Source organism: Mercenaria mercenaria, chromosome 12 (genome assembly GCF_021730395.1).
Source record: "Mercenaria mercenaria strain notata chromosome 12, MADL_Memer_1, whole genome shotgun sequence".
Lineage (NCBI taxonomy): Eukaryota > Metazoa > Mollusca > Bivalvia > Venerida > Veneridae > Mercenaria > Mercenaria mercenaria.
In genome coordinates this window covers 51,361,239-51,374,942 of record NC_069372.1, presented here as the reverse complement: position 1 = coordinate 51,374,942, position 13,704 = coordinate 51,361,239, and the positions used below count along the sequence as shown (strand labels likewise).

The 13,704-nt window shown below is 34.6% G+C and overlaps 1 protein-coding gene across 1 annotated transcript in view; it reads left to right on the top strand.

The window, feature by feature from the left end:
- LOC123534457 (adhesion G protein-coupled receptor L3-like) overlaps window positions 1-13,703 on the top strand; it is a 50,693-nt gene extending 36,990 nt beyond the window's left edge. Inside the window, exons 16-23 of the mRNA XM_045316722.2 lie at window positions 485-635; window positions 1,408-1,477; window positions 3,489-3,555; window positions 4,058-4,143; window positions 6,651-6,777; window positions 7,281-7,322; window positions 8,480-8,569; window positions 10,059-13,703. Coding sequence (XP_045172657.2) covers window positions 485-635; window positions 1,408-1,477; window positions 3,489-3,555; window positions 4,058-4,143; window positions 6,651-6,777; window positions 7,281-7,322; window positions 8,480-8,560 — 624 coding nt within the window. The 3' untranslated portion in view covers window positions 8,561-8,569; window positions 10,059-13,703. The remainder of the gene's footprint in view (window positions 1-484; window positions 636-1,407; window positions 1,478-3,488; window positions 3,556-4,057; window positions 4,144-6,650; window positions 6,778-7,280; window positions 7,323-8,479; window positions 8,570-10,058) is intronic.
- Window position 13,704: the final 1 nt, after the last annotated feature.

Genomic DNA, 13,704 nt, shown 5'->3' with positions numbered 1-13,704 from the left:
AAGCGCTTGGGTTTATAATTAAACTTTCGACGCTGTTTGAACGGATACTTTCTCATACTCTATAATTCTATTTTTATGTTCTTCTTTTCTTCTAGGATCCAGTGTGTTTGAAAGGCATTTCATTGATGTTTTTTTTTTTCATTATTTTCTCATTGATTAAAATCAAAGTTTAATGATAATATAATATATGTGATCTCTTTGTAATAGCCTATGGGTAGAGCATCGTCCGCTTTGAGTGCGGGAGGTCGTTGGTTCGATAACCGGCCGCGTCATACCAAATACATGAAAAATGGTGTCAGTAGCTCCCTTGCTTGGCGCCTAGCATTGAAATGGGAAGCAAACTGGTTTCGCTTCGGGAATGAGTAGTCGAGTGAGATTGATATAAGTTGTAGAATTTGCTTCACAGTCGATCTAAAATGAATCATTATAAACTAAACTTTGTAATTTCACAAAAGGATAAGATGTTAACATAACCTATTTTCAGATTGTTTGTACTGCAATAGCAGGTCTACTTCATCTCCTGTATCTCTCTGTGTTTGCCATCATGTTTGCACTAGGTCTTGATATGGCGTACATTATGGTGAAACCTACCCATACACAGAGCCCTGGATTGCGCCTTCTGTTTGTTTTTTACGGTAAATTTCAATCTACAATTATTTTTTTTATAGATTTGGGATAAGGGCATTTATAGAATTATTTGTAATTCATGCAACTCTAAGAATGCTCCGGCACTATACTGTTTATGGACTTCTATTTTGTAATCTGTGTTGGTTATTGTAGATATTTCCTTAAAGAAAATGAACATTTTAATAATACTTCATTTCAGTATGTTATTGTATAGGAAGAATTTAGTATATTTACATGAATGGATTTAAGCTCCCCAAACAATTTGACGGAACTCAATACAAGTAATCTACTGCATATAACTATTACGTATATATTATGTTTATAATTAGACTTTTTGTATACTAAAGAAATCACATATTCTAGTAAATTACATTTTGTTTTTGTTGAGTACATCGATATAGCAATACAATATAGGTCCTAAGGCGACTTTTCAAGCTTTTCAAGCTAGAGGAAAATCCCAGGTACCCCTCCTGCAATTTTCAGGCTTGGGCGGGTACCTGGGTAGAGCCACTAACCTTCCGTACGGATGGCTTCCTCACATGAAGTATTCTAAACCTAAATCGGGGTTTCGAATCGTTAATGAGCAAGTGGTTTGAAGTTAATCGCCTTAACCACTCTGCCACGGAAGCCGCTAGATAACAATTATTTAATTGCAACTAAAGTAAATAAGTATTACAGTCGCTAGGCAGCTACACTATCAGGTAATAAGTGAATCCCGTCGAAATGCTCAAAAAGTAATTGTTACAAACATCATATGTTATGATAGTATCTTAATTTCAGGTTCGGCCATCCTTATTGTTGCAGTCACTATGGGAGCTGTTCAGCTTGAGGGCTATGGAAATGAAAAATTGTACGTAGTTTTTCGCACAGTATTCTTAAATGTAATGGTAATTTTACTGGAATGTGTCTTTGCAAATGTGATCTGCGAAATCTATGATTATATAAACGCTTCAAATATATCAGAATATGTGATAAAAAGGCGTTTTTCATCCATCCAAGCAGCAATATACAGTAAGATTAACTTGAAGAAGAAATGTGTCTAATAAGTAGTATCTATTTAAGTGGATTTACAAGAATATTGGTGATAGTCGATTCACGACAAAAAAAACACACTGTGCGTAAATCGATCTTTTAAAACAACGGCAAACATTACGTTCCATTGTAGATGTTGTATATATTCTCAAAAGTTAAACGTTTTTCGCATTGAAAGAGTTTGGAAATACGTTTCAACATATAACAGTCATTTGTTCGCAAAGGAGAATAAATAAGAATTAGAGAAATATTTAATATCATATGGCACTCAGGTCCATGTCTACGGTCTTGGTCCGATTGCCTTGCCTGTAAACTTTATATGGACAAAGGTGTCGAGTATACCTTGTTTTATTCTTTTATTTTACACCGGATAAAAGATCGAGTTTCTTCATACTAATAAATGCCAATGTTGTCTGATAGGTACATTCTTTTCCAGAAGTTTCAAAGCTTTGTAGAAAATACTGCGTGACTTTCTATACATCACACCAAAGCACACACATGAAAGATCATATTTTATTACATAAAGGATATTACATGAGTGTCTTTTCATATTGAATTTATTTAAGATGTTGAATAAGATCATAGAATGCGAGGCTCTGTCGACCATTTTATCAATTTTATTCAAAGCGTAAATTCAATGTGGAAAGTCACAAATGAAATATTCTTTTTATTACAAGTTTGCTTTTCCATTCAATTTTGTTACACTATTATAAACAAATCAATCTGACCAAAGTCTGCAATACTTTTCAAAGCTTTATTACACTTTATTTAATGGCTTTATTCAACTCCCGCGACACGTCAAACATGTGATAAATGACTTTATGTGTTTCAATGCAAACCATCAACATTTAGTGCCAGCCAGTATTTTTTTCTTTCCCCGTTGCGAAATCTGATGCAAAATATATATTTAAACTGAGGCAGAAATACAGCATCGACCGGGGGGCCTCCGAAGTAGTAGTTAAGTTCACTGACTCCAAATCACTTGAACTCACTGATGTTGGTTCGAGCCTTACTCGGGGCGTTGAATTATTCATGTGGGGAAGCCATCCGATTGGCTTACGGAAGGTCGGTGGTTCTACCCAGGTGCCCGCTCGTGGTGAAATAATGCACGGAGGGGCACCTGGGGTCTTCCTCCACCATCAAAGCTGGAAAGTCATCATATGACCTATAATTTTCTCGGTGCCACATTAAACCCAACAAAATAAATAAACCGCAACGACCGCTGCATTGTTCCATACCATAAATTCACATTTCATCTGAAAATAAGCCCAAAAAGGGTGTTTTACTTCGAACTAACTTTTTGAAGGCCAGTATTTTTATCAAGTACCAGAGAACATTTTTCAGATGAACATACTATGACAATAAGATTCGGCACATGTTTCCAAAATAAAGGACGTTCGGTTTATTATGGACAGTTGAAAAGGTCGCCAAATAATGTAAAGTCAGGGAAACATTGTTACGACATTTAAATTTAGATATTATCCCAATTTCAAATGCCCATTTTATGTTAAGTATCACATCAAATGCGTTTAAAAGTTCACATTAAAAAAACTATTTATAATGGCTGTTTTTATAAGTAAAAACAGGAACGGTAATATCAATAAGGCAAAGTCCATTTTCAGGAAACTGATGTTATGCTTTGGGAAAGTCAAAGAGCAATGTAGTCAAAGTTCATATGAAAGTTATTTAATAAGAAAATCCATGAACAAGCGAAAGAAATGATTGTTTACGTTAGAGTGTTTCTCAACGCACATAATCTCGTTCAGTACTATATTCTGCGTATCTCGTTTTAACAGTGTTATTTTATTTTTTACGTATCTCATTTACAGTTGCTGGCTTTCAGTAGAAACCGGGCTTATCTGGACCTTCCTCATCCCTGTTCTGGTGATCATTTTGGTAATGCTATTATACATATCTTTTAATAAACATTAGTTTTAAGGCTACGTTTCGATGTTTAAACAAATTCGGTATTTTATTCTGTTGTGCTGAATCGTTATTATGGGGGCTACAGAAAGAGGCAGCGAAACAACGAAAAAAACAGCAACAACAAAGAACAACATGTTATTGTTGTTGTTGCGGGGGCGTCTTAAGAAATTGGCATCAGCCAACACTTGTATCTCATATGACGACATGACGTGTGTACACAATTTCAGTCGATCGATTATTGTGACCTCTAGAATCTTCCTTCTTGAGTTGACGTCATAGTCATAGGAATTCATTAAAATGGTTAATATATACGGGTAAATATTAAGTAATCAGTTGAAAATAGTAGCCTCACTCCGACCATCATTTGCGCCTCATTAGTTCTTTACTATACGAAAACTGTTCACCTTCTTCATCTGCAGTCAATGTCATAATTCCTTGATGTACACTCGTGCAAACTGTACTTTTATTCCAGATAAACCTCATCATTGTGGCGGTAGTCATAAAAATTATGTGCGGAACAGCATACATGTCAAGGAAAACGAGCATAGAAAAGGTTAAGTAAGTACATATATTATGATAGAATTATTTTTCTTGCACATAAGCATTATCCTGATTATCAGTCTCATAAAGAAGTACATTCTTTTCCAGAAGATTTACTTTGAGTCCGTCTACACAACTGCCATGAAATCAAATCAATATTGGTTGTTTGCTGAGAAATGACTTTTTCAGGATGCTTTACAGTACAAAACATGCTGTCATTCGTTTTCATTAATACCAACCTGACTTGGAATCCAGCAAAATACGATTGACATTTTGAAAGATAGTGCATGAACCGAGTGGCCGAGTAGTTAAGGTCACTGATTGCAAATCACTTGAACTCACCGATATAAGTTCGAGCCTTACTCGGGGCGTGAGGAAGCCATCCAGCTCGCTTACGAAAGGCCGGTGGTTCTACCCAGGTGCCCGCTCATGATGAAATAATGCACGGAGGGGCACCTGGGGTCTTCCTCCACCATCAAAGCTGGAAAGTCGCCATATGACCTATAATTGTTTCGGTGCGATGTTAAAATAAGTGTATGAACCATGGGAAGAATATTTTGAATGAAAGGATTTTCAGTATTTCGGTTACGAATTGACTGTAAAACAGAAAGTGAGTAGAATTTCTTCCCTGTATTTTGATACGAAATTTAGAGCTAAATCAATAGCTTTAGCCTCATCTGAAAATATTGTTGCGTTATTTTAACGTAATTTTGCGATGAATCCTTTAAGGTTTAGAATTAGGCTTTGAGAAACAAAAATCAGACAACACCAAATCATAGAAAGAAAGAGTTGTTTAACATGAAAATTGAAAATTGAATTCCGGAAAAGGACTGCCTAAAGGGGCCCACTTCCGGACAGTCAAACGTCTTTAAAGACTCACTCAACATGTGTAATAGTTCTTTGAAAATGGTGAGTTTTTAAAGGCGTTTGACTGTCCGGAAGTGGGGCCCCTTTAGGCAGTCCTTTTCCGGAGTTCAATGTTTATATCAGTATACTGACACTTGTTTCGTAAAGTAATATACATGTTTTACATGCTGTTCAATTTTCATGTTAAACAACTCTTTTTTTCTATGATTTGGTGTTGTTTGATTTTTGTTTCTCAAAGCCTAATTTTAAGCCTTAAATCATCTTTCGAACCGTCTGTGTACAATGGGAAATAATCGTTGTAAGTTGACGTGTTTATTGTGTGTGTGTGTGTGAGCAGTGTGCTAGTGTTGTTCGTGTGTGTCTTTGGGAAGGCTGCGTTTTTGGGACGTGGCTTTGGATATTACTTCTTGTTTTTTTTTTGTTTTTTTTTTTTATTATTTATTATATTTCGATTTGAATACTAGTAAGAAAGTTTTCGTATCAAAAAAAGTAGGGCAAGTATGAGTCCATGGTGGTCCATGGTGGTATATCAGCAATGAAATTTTCTTTTATATCATTGAATTCAAAGTTAGTTTCATTCATTGAAGATTGTATTCGAAATCCAAACGGTTTGATATGTTTCGGGGTTTCTTCGTATGAATCGAAGTACTTTGGTTTAAAAATGATTTTATGAGCAGGATTAGATTTCTTTGCAGTCATCCTCAAACATATTGCAATGACAGTTTTTTGACGTGTATAAAGAAAAGGTTTATTTGCTTCCACATATAAGCTTTCAACAGGCGATGTCCTAAATACATCAAGAGCAATACGAAGACCTTGATTATGGATGACATCTAATAAATCGTAATAAAACCTTACGATCGGTTCCGAAGGGCAACTAAATAATTATTATCGTATATTAGATCATTTAAATATTCCTGCAATCACTTGTCCCTCACTCAGAGCGTTGAATTCTTCGTGTAAGGAAGCCATTCAGCTGGCTTACGGAAGGTCGGTGGTTCTACTCAAGTGTCCGCTCGTGATGAATTAATGCACGGATGGGAACCCGAGGTCTTTCTCCATCAAAGCTGGAAAGTCGCCATATGACCTATAATTGTGTGGGAGCGACGTTCAAATGCATAGGATATACTTTTCTAAAATGTATTTTTTTAGCCGTGTAGGATTTGTTCGCGTAGAGCGAAACATTTTGCAGGTTAGTATATTGAATATAGCTGAGCTAGATGCAGCTTAGGACTGGTTTTCCATCCGGTCAAGCGTTTCCTTACAAATATAACTTATATCTGAGTTTAAGATAGAAGTACACTCTGCTTTTATTGTATCATTGGCAAGATTGTATAATCATATATTAATTAAATGTATTCGGGGGCCTGCTTGCCAAGTGGTTAAGATCGCTGACTTCAAATCCCTTGCCATCACCAGTGTTGCTTCAAGCCTTACTTAGGGCGATGAATTCTTCATTTGAGGAAGCCTCCCGGCTGGCTTACAGAACGTCGATGATTCTACCTAAGTACCCGCCGTTGATGGAATGATGCACGAAAAAGCACCTTCTGCCTTCCTCCATCATCAAAAGCTGAAAAATCACCATATGCCCTTGTCGGTGAGACGTTAACCCTAACAAAAAATGAACTACATTCAGAATGGGATTCACTTGTTCACAGATCTGGTGTGCGAGGTATCATAGTCCTGATGCCGCTGATGGGACTTACATGGTTGTTTGGGATATTCTCGACCAACGAGGAAACAGTGGTCTTCCAGTACCTCTTTGCAGTCTTCAATAGTTTGCAGGTTGTTTAGAACCTATCATTTCAAATATACAATGATACTGAGTCGTCATTTAAATACTCCTGAACAAAATGCATAGGACATACTTTACCAAAATATATTCTATTAGCATTGAATGAATTGTTCGCGTTAAGAATATTATATTTTTAAAGAAATGAAAATAATGATTTTAGCAGTACGTGTGTTAATGTATTGTACGTTCACTTGCAAACTAGTGGCCTAACATGATTCGCCGTTTGTCTACGATGAACCTCGGACGGATGAGATTGGTAAATTGCAAATTCGTTTATAAATAAACGTGATCACAAACGTAATGTATAAGTAGGAACAGAACAGAACAGGGTCCAAGGAAAATAGTGTTGGATCATATGTTTAGATATCTTTTTCATATTGGAAGCTTTTTGCAAATACCTATATATGACATTTTGACTAACATAAGCAATGTACTTCCACACTAAGTATAAAATACAGATTCAATTATAATAATCTGTATTATTATTTTTCAGGGACTTTTCATCTTTATCTTCCACTGTGTCATGAACAAAAAGGCAAGATATTTTTTCATAATAGCTTTTTATGGATATTTGATAAAAGCTTATAAATATCTTATTACAAATTTGACTAATGTGTTGACAATAAAATCCTAGCCTTTAACCCTCACCCTACTACATTTCTATTATGAATTCGTCCATCTTTCAATTTTACAGTACCATTTAATTTTAACAGGGGTACTAACCACAAAAATACTGACTGAATGGCGAACAGTGCAGATCATGATTAGTCTGCATGGATGTGCAGGCTGATCGTGATCTACACTGGTCGCAAAGGCAGAATCAGTTTTGTCGAACAAGGGTTAACGCTCTTCATGTGGTTTACAAACTCCGTTTACAGTTGGACACTACGCTTTCCGCTTTGATTGTGTCTGACGGAAGAGGGGGAGGACTCTATGATAAGCAGTTTTTAAATCCTACCTGGACTGAACTGTTTTGATACCTGTCTTCTGGCCTGTTTCGTCGGGCCCTTAAGGGTGTTTCTCTTGTTGCTCTGTCTTCTGAAAAGGCATTGAGTTCATACGTTTTTGGTTCTAAAGGTTTGCTTTTTATATATTTATACACGAGCATTTTTGTGTTTTACATGCCTTGCCTTTTTGTTTCCATTACGTGTGTTAGAGATTCACCTGGATGGGGATTACTTTTATTTACACTGCCCCGTGTCTTTGGGACATGGTGGGGGTAAGAGTGAGGTTGGGTGCGCACCATAAACCGGTTTAAGCTCCTCAGTGGTGTTTTTGCCACTGACCGTTCCAAGGCGGTGCCCCACTATGTTCCTTTGTTCGTTTTGTCTTAATGTGTGGGCTTTGTGTATGTGTGTGTGTTTTTGTGGTGTATTGGCTTTGTGTGTGTGCGCGCGTGTATGTGTGTGTGTGTTTGTGGTTTATTGGCTTTGTGTGTGTGCGCGTGTATGTGTGTTTGTGGTGTGCACATCTCCGTGCTGGTTTCGTTTTGGGGAGGCTGCGTTTTTGGTGCATGGCATTCCCTGTTTGACATTTGTCTTTGTTTTTTATTTAGACAAATGTTTCGGTACTGCAAGGTTTATTTTCTTTATTTTGAAACAAAATATCTGTATTTCTATCCAAACGGTTATTGTATTTCGAGTATTTTGACGTTCTATTGCTTACTATAATATCATCTCCGATATGTTTTAGATAAGAGTTGCCTGCGAAAAGATGCGGATCAGATGGCTTTCGTCAGAATCGAGAAGCACTACAATTGAGCTAAGAAGTTAAATACGATAGGTAATATGTGTCTTAGTTAAATATTATTGCATGATAACATATGATATACGAAATACAGGATTAAACTTATATCACAAGTCTAACGACTTTAAGAGCGTAACAGAAGTTGAAGAGGACAGAATTTTATGATAAAATCCCAAGGTGCCTGAGGCGGGATTCGAACACAGGTCGCACAGGTAGAAGGACAATGCTCTAACCACTGAGTAAAGGAGTCGACTCCCTGAGGCAGTTGTCAGAGATTGGTTTTAGTTTAAACATATTTATTCCCAAGAGTACGTGCATAACATAGATGTGTATAATTACAACAAGTTAATATGATATTAAGGAAGGAATAAGAATGAAAGACATGTCTTACAGAATTCTTCTCCTTAAATATACTGGCTATGAGTAAGCGACCCTAACATTTCGCCTCTTCAAGGAGTCATCATATATGATGACGTTAATGCCATTTTATCATAGAAAGTGTTATTTTAGGCACTAGATAAAGTCCATATCTCTGATGAGACCCCAAGTTCTGTTTCGCCAAAAGGTATCAATTGCTTGCTACAGTAAGTAAAAGTAACAGAAAAGCAAACCAACAGCTATTATTAAACATAAGTTATTAATTCTATTAACAAAAGTAATAGTTCAGATAAAAATAGTCCAAATCCTGTCCTGGTCATATTTAAATCCAAGGAGTAATAAATTTAAATTATTCACAAATCAAAACTGCTTTTAAATATGTCTAAATATAAATCCTGTCTCCATAGATAATTATTTTAAATCCACAAGTTTACTTAAATATTTCAGAGGTTGAATATCCAAACTTGTAATAGTTTGTTATAAAGAAATACAGGAAATTTTTAATAATATCTTCAACTGAAGTTTCTCTCCTGTCTTTGCCCTTGATATGCTGGATATCCAAGTCATAATCTTGCAGTAAAAGACTACGTCTCAACAATCTTTTATTTTTTATTTTGTTAAAAGTGAGAGGAATATGATTACTGAAGACAACAATAGGGTTCGTGGCTGCTCTTAAATATAATTCAAAGTATTAAATTGTCTTCTTGTTGCAATACCCCACCGTCACCAATATCACTACCATCTAAATTGATAACTTGAAAGGATTTTCGAAATTTGGTGCCTAAAGAACTGGTTTGCTTTTGGGTATGGCCTTTAAATTTTCAAATGATTTTTGACATTTATCATTACAAATATATATTGACTTTTTAGAAACTGAATTGGTTTACAGCTCAGCAACTGAAGAATTATTCTGACAGAATTTTCTGTTATATCCAGCCATACCGAGAAAATGCATAAGTTGTCTTTTTTTGGGTGGATCTGGAAAATCATAGATTGATTCAACCTTAGCATCAATAGATTTCAATCGACCCTGTCCCACAACATGACCTTAGAAACTAAAACCAGCTTTACAAAATTCACTCTTTGGTAAATTAATTGTCAAATTTGACACATATTGCCACCAATTCTGACCTTTTGCATATTCCAGGTACATTATAACTAGTACTGAGTGTCCCGCCGTGAGAAGATCTAGTTCGTCACGAACTCTATATTATGAGTCTTGTGAACGACACGATTGCGCAACTGAGCAATAGAGAAATACTATTGATTTAAGATAGCTCTATAACTTTATTTAAAGTGTTGTCTATTTTAACCTGTTTTCATAGTTACAGTAAACTGATACCTTATATGTCAAATTTATCATATAAACATTATTTACACTTTTTGTATATTTTGTATTGTCTGTAGTGACGTATAAGTCGAACTATTATATAGGGTATTTTAATTTGTATGTTGTCCATGCATTCTACAGTTATTGTACTTTCTTACAGCCTTTTCATGTCCTTTGTACAAGTTATGTATATAACAATATTACTATTAACAATTTATATTGACGACATTTATATGTACTGTATTGTCATGGTTTAGATGAAATACTAGCTAAGGAAAAGACATTGTCCGTTGCTAATTTTTGCCTAATTTTACAATATGCTTCCGACAAAGCAATTTTAAATTTTAATGATTAAATATACCGCCTGCATGTATCTCTGGAATTAGATTGAATAAGAATAAATACATAATCTATATAAATCTGGTATAATAACCAGCAAACATATGTGTATGTAGGTGTTTCCAATCAAATTAACTTGATATAAAATATAGTATTAATATGTTTGACACGTTAAATGATTCCAAATAATGTCTTTAGATAGCTTAAATTGTGCGGATTTCTGGAATCACGGGCAGATATCTCAAAAATAAGCAAACGGACCTATACATTTTATTTTTATCACATTATAATCATATGTAAATTTACGACTGTGTGAAGTTTTATCTAAATCTTCATAGTAAAAAAACATCTGTTCGCGATAATGATTACAAAATTGTGATGTACCAGTAGTCTCCCATTATAAAAACTTGTGTGAGGTCCAAACTTTTCAAATCAGTCAAGCAAAGAGTGAAGCACACGACCCTTTCTTTTTTATTTGCCGAATTTTCTAAGCCTTATATTATTTTATAAGTTTTGAAAAATTAGGGGTTTCATCAATTTCTCCATTGTAGAAAATGTTTTGATCCGAACTTGCCGAATGACCTTAATAAAATTAAAAGCAGTAAATTCAATTAAACCACTGAAAATGCTGTAATTCCACATTCGGACAACATTTACTTATTTCTTCGCTATTCTGAAACAAGATGAAGAACGCAATAAATTACGTCAACTAGAGGCTGTCAGATGCGACGTAGTTAAAAAATGGTTACAACAGTAGGTGATCAACGTATTTTCTATTTCGAAACGATCTTTGTCAAGCACTTGGTATAACCGTATTTTCCGGGCAATAGGTATCAGTGGGAGGTGGGGTGGGGGAGTTGGGTGGTGGGTTTTGCACGAACTGTATTTGCTGATTTTTAGGTAAAAACAAAGTTATCTGTTGCTTAAAATGGCTACATACCAGCGGACATATTTTCAGTTGTTTGTTTGTACTACATTTTCGTTCAAACGGCAGCGCTCAAAGGGTAGCCAAAGAAATCACCTTCAGTCGGTTTTTCGTTTTACATATTTATCTTAATTTGTAAAGATGTTACCGAAGTACGTGTCAGATAAAATTGACGAAAAAACTTAACCATGTGTGAAAATTAGATATTTCTTTAACAAACGAACAATTTAAGGGATATGTGTAAGTGTAGTCGAGTATAAAGCAATAAAGTATAATTAAAAACATTACATGCTACTTCAAAAAGCAGCCCTAGCAAAAATATTCATTTTAAGTTTAATACACGGCGTTTTGCTGTATGAATGTTTTACAAGATTTCGATTAGGCTTAATGTAGGTTCTAGTTTGTTAAAAAAAAATCAATTATACAATATATTAGCCTAGGTTATGTGACATGTTAAATGTTTACTTTATATGGCGTCCAATTGGTCGTTATCATTTTAATATCCATAAAAAATAAACAATAAACACACTTGCTACTGAAAAGAGTTCTTTGGTGTGTCAAACGAGAAACAAAATATCACCATACTGAACTGAAGATAACAGTTTTCTAACACAAGAAGAAGCAAATAACAGCTTCCGCTTGGTATATTGTTCCTTTTGGCACTCGACAGATTTATTATTATTTACCACAGGAAATGCTATTTCTATTTTTTTTTGGACATCTTTAAAATTAATCTTGTCACGTTTTATATTTTATTATGCATGTAGAACAGTGTGTTATAATGTCAATATGTCGTATGTTTGTTTCATTTTATTCTTAATTATTCATATTTGTAATTGTGATGAAATGTTGAAATATGAGTTAAAGACTATATTTGACGGTTATATTATCCATGTCATTTTGTGCGGTATGATCAGCATATAGATGTTTTAAGGAGATGTATAGTTTTTCAGTTCCAAGTACTTTAAAAATCTCTTGTAATTCTTTTAGAATGGCCATTTACATGTTCTTATTTATGTATTATATACTGTTATATCTTATGTTTTGTAAATAGATGATGCTATAGTAAAATAATAAATAAGTCTATAGAACTGAAGATAACACGGTTTCTAACACCAGATGCAGTATATTTTTTCCTAAGCAAGACACTCGAAAGATACATTAATATTTACCACAGGCAATGTTATTTCTATATATTTGGGTATCTTTAAATTTAGTATTAACACGTTTTACAATTTATTATCCATGTAGTATTGTGCGTTATAATGTCAATTTGCCGTATTTTTGTTTCATTTTATTCTTAATTATTCAGATTTGTTATTATGACGAAATGTTAAAATGTGAGTTAAAAGATTATATTTGATTGTTTTATTATCTACATGTATGTCATGTTTTCTGGTATGATATCCATTTTTACCTCACCTGAGCACAAGGTGCTCATGGTGAGCTTTTGTGATCAAGCTGTGTCCGTCGTGCGTGCGTGCATCCGTCTCTCCGTCTGTCCGTAGTAAACGACATCTCCTCTAAAAACATTCAATGAATTTTGATTAAACTTTGCGTGAATGTTTCTTGGATGGTCCTCTCTCAAAGATGTTAAAACGTTCCCCCTTGGTTGCACATGAGGACCACCAGAGCAGAAAATAGAAAAATCTTCAAACGACATCTCCTAAACCGATGGTCCATTTTGAAATCTTTTAACACAAATGGTCCTTATGTCACCTAATAACAAGACTGTTCAAATTATACCGATTCGTCAAATAACATGGCCGCCGGGGGTGGGGGGGCATGTGCCATTTATAATATTATATAGCCTAAATTAGAAGAAACCTTACTCTGAACGTGTACCATTACGTTATACAAACATACTCAAAGCCTTGTACATAGGTGAGCGCTTTAGGATCAATTACCTTCTTGTTTGTTTCTTTAAATAAATTACTTAAATGTAATCATGATTGAACGTTAAAATGTTCTTTAATCTTTTAATTTTCAGTTTATTTAGTGGCATCATGCCAATACTTTTATTGTTCTTAAAATTCATATTTAGTGTATCAATACTTTTATTGTCCATTTTCCTTTCATAATGTGCATCATGCCAATACTTTTATTGTTCTTAAAATTCGTATTTAGTGTATCAGTACTTTTATTGTCCATTTTCCTTTCATAATGTGAGCATTTAAAAGTAAAGGACGTACGGTGTAT